This window comes from Lottia gigantea, assembly GCF_000327385.1.
Source record: "Lottia gigantea unplaced genomic scaffold LOTGIsca_6970, whole genome shotgun sequence".
Taxonomy (NCBI): domain Eukaryota; kingdom Metazoa; phylum Mollusca; class Gastropoda; family Lottiidae; genus Lottia; species Lottia gigantea.
Window position 1 is genome coordinate 1 of NW_008710366.1, and position 1,748 is coordinate 1,748.

General features: G+C 30.5%; 1 protein-coding gene across 1 annotated transcript; it reads right to left on the reverse strand.

Moving 5' to 3' along the window:
* Positions 1-322: 322 nt before the first annotated feature.
* Positions 323-1,512, reverse strand: LOTGIDRAFT_176925 (hypothetical protein; the record flags this gene model as incomplete). Its single annotated transcript, XM_009065342.1, has 7 exons — positions 323-495; positions 556-606; positions 790-840; positions 907-957; positions 1,018-1,068; positions 1,129-1,186; positions 1,408-1,512. Coding segments are annotated over 7 exons (540 nt in total), but the record flags the coding sequence as incomplete, so codon positions are not given.
* Between the last annotated feature and the right edge of the window lie 236 nt (positions 1,513-1,748).

A 1,748-nucleotide genomic window follows, 5' to 3' on the forward strand; every position in this document is an offset into this window, starting at 1 on the left:
CTGGTCAAAAAATGTTATTAAATGGCTTGTAAAGAGGTTTTCTAAGTTTGTGTTGTGTATCAGGGACACTGATATCTTCAATTTGCAAGAGTCAGACGTCTGCTGTTACTGTAATTCCACTAAAACTAAGTGTTTGATGATGTCATTAATAACAGACGGCCTTATTTGATACAAGCATATTTTGAAAGTAGTGACATCATCAAACAATTAGTTTTAGTTGAATTACAGGAACCACAGACGTCTTATTGAAAATTGGAATGGCATAAATGGTCATCAAATTACTTGTTCTGGAGATAGAACACCTTTAAAATACATTATTTACCTTAACTTTAGTAAGTGTATGAAGATCAGATATAAATTCTATACAATCATTAATATGTTGTCTCATACATTCAGCCGCATTATAACTTAATAATGATTGAGGTGGTGAGGTGTAGGTCATACCAACATCATCTGATAATATACTAGAACATAGACTACCTCCAGTATCTAATACTACAAACTATAATAAATAGAAACAATAAGTTAATAATGATTGAGGTGGTAAGGTCATACCAACATCATCTGATAATAAACTAGAACATAGACTACCTCCAGTATCTAATACTACAAACTATAATAAATAGAAACATTAAGTTAATAATGATTGAGGTGGTGAGGTGTAGGTCATACCAACATCATCTGATAATATACTAGAACATAGACTACCTCCAGTATCTAATAATACAAACTATAATAAATAGAAACAATAACTTAATAATGATTGAGGTGGTGAGGTGTAGGTCATACCAACATCATCTGATAATATACTAGAACATAGACTACCTCCAGTATCTAATACTACAAACTATAATAAATAGAAACAATAAGTTAATAATGATTGAGGTGGTGAGGTGTAGGTCATACCAACATCATCTGATAATATACTAGAACATAGACTACCTCCAGTATCTAATACTACAAACTATAATAAATAGAAACAATAAGTTAATAATGATTGAGGTGGTGAGGTCATACCAACATCATCTGATAATATACTAGAACATAGACTACCTCCAGTATCTAATACTACAAACTATAATAAATAGAAACAATAAGTTAATAATGATTGAGGTGGTGAGGTCATACCAACATCATCTGATAATATACTAGAACATAGACTACCTCCAGTATCTAATAATACAAACTATAATAAATAGAAACAATAAGTTAATAATGATTGAGGTGGTTAGGTCATACCAACATCATCTGATAATATACTAGAACACACACCACCTTGATATTTTGGTATATCACATAAGTCATCATTATAGGATCTACAAGTATCTACATTTCAAGGTTTTCATGTACTAGGATCAGTAGCCTGCTTTATTTCTATTGAATCTTCAAAAGTCAGTAAATTCTTACCTGTACCAAGACCAGCAAGTTATCATCTGGTATACTTATTTTAAATTTCAATGTAGACACCAGCTCAAATATCACAACTCTTGTCAATAAAATCTTATCTCTCTCCTGTGAAAAAAAAAGCAAATTGACACAATTCCTATTATGTAGCAAGTCTATTTTTCATCTTGTCTTTGAAAAGTATAGTCAAAATTGATGAAAAGAGCTTCAAAAGTCAAAATTGTAAAAGCAGTTCTAGGTATTGGACATGATAGATCTAATAATATCAACAAGATAGTTTTACCTAAAAAGCATAAAACTTTTGAATTATCATCAGTAAATCAATGCTATCCATGGAGCATTTT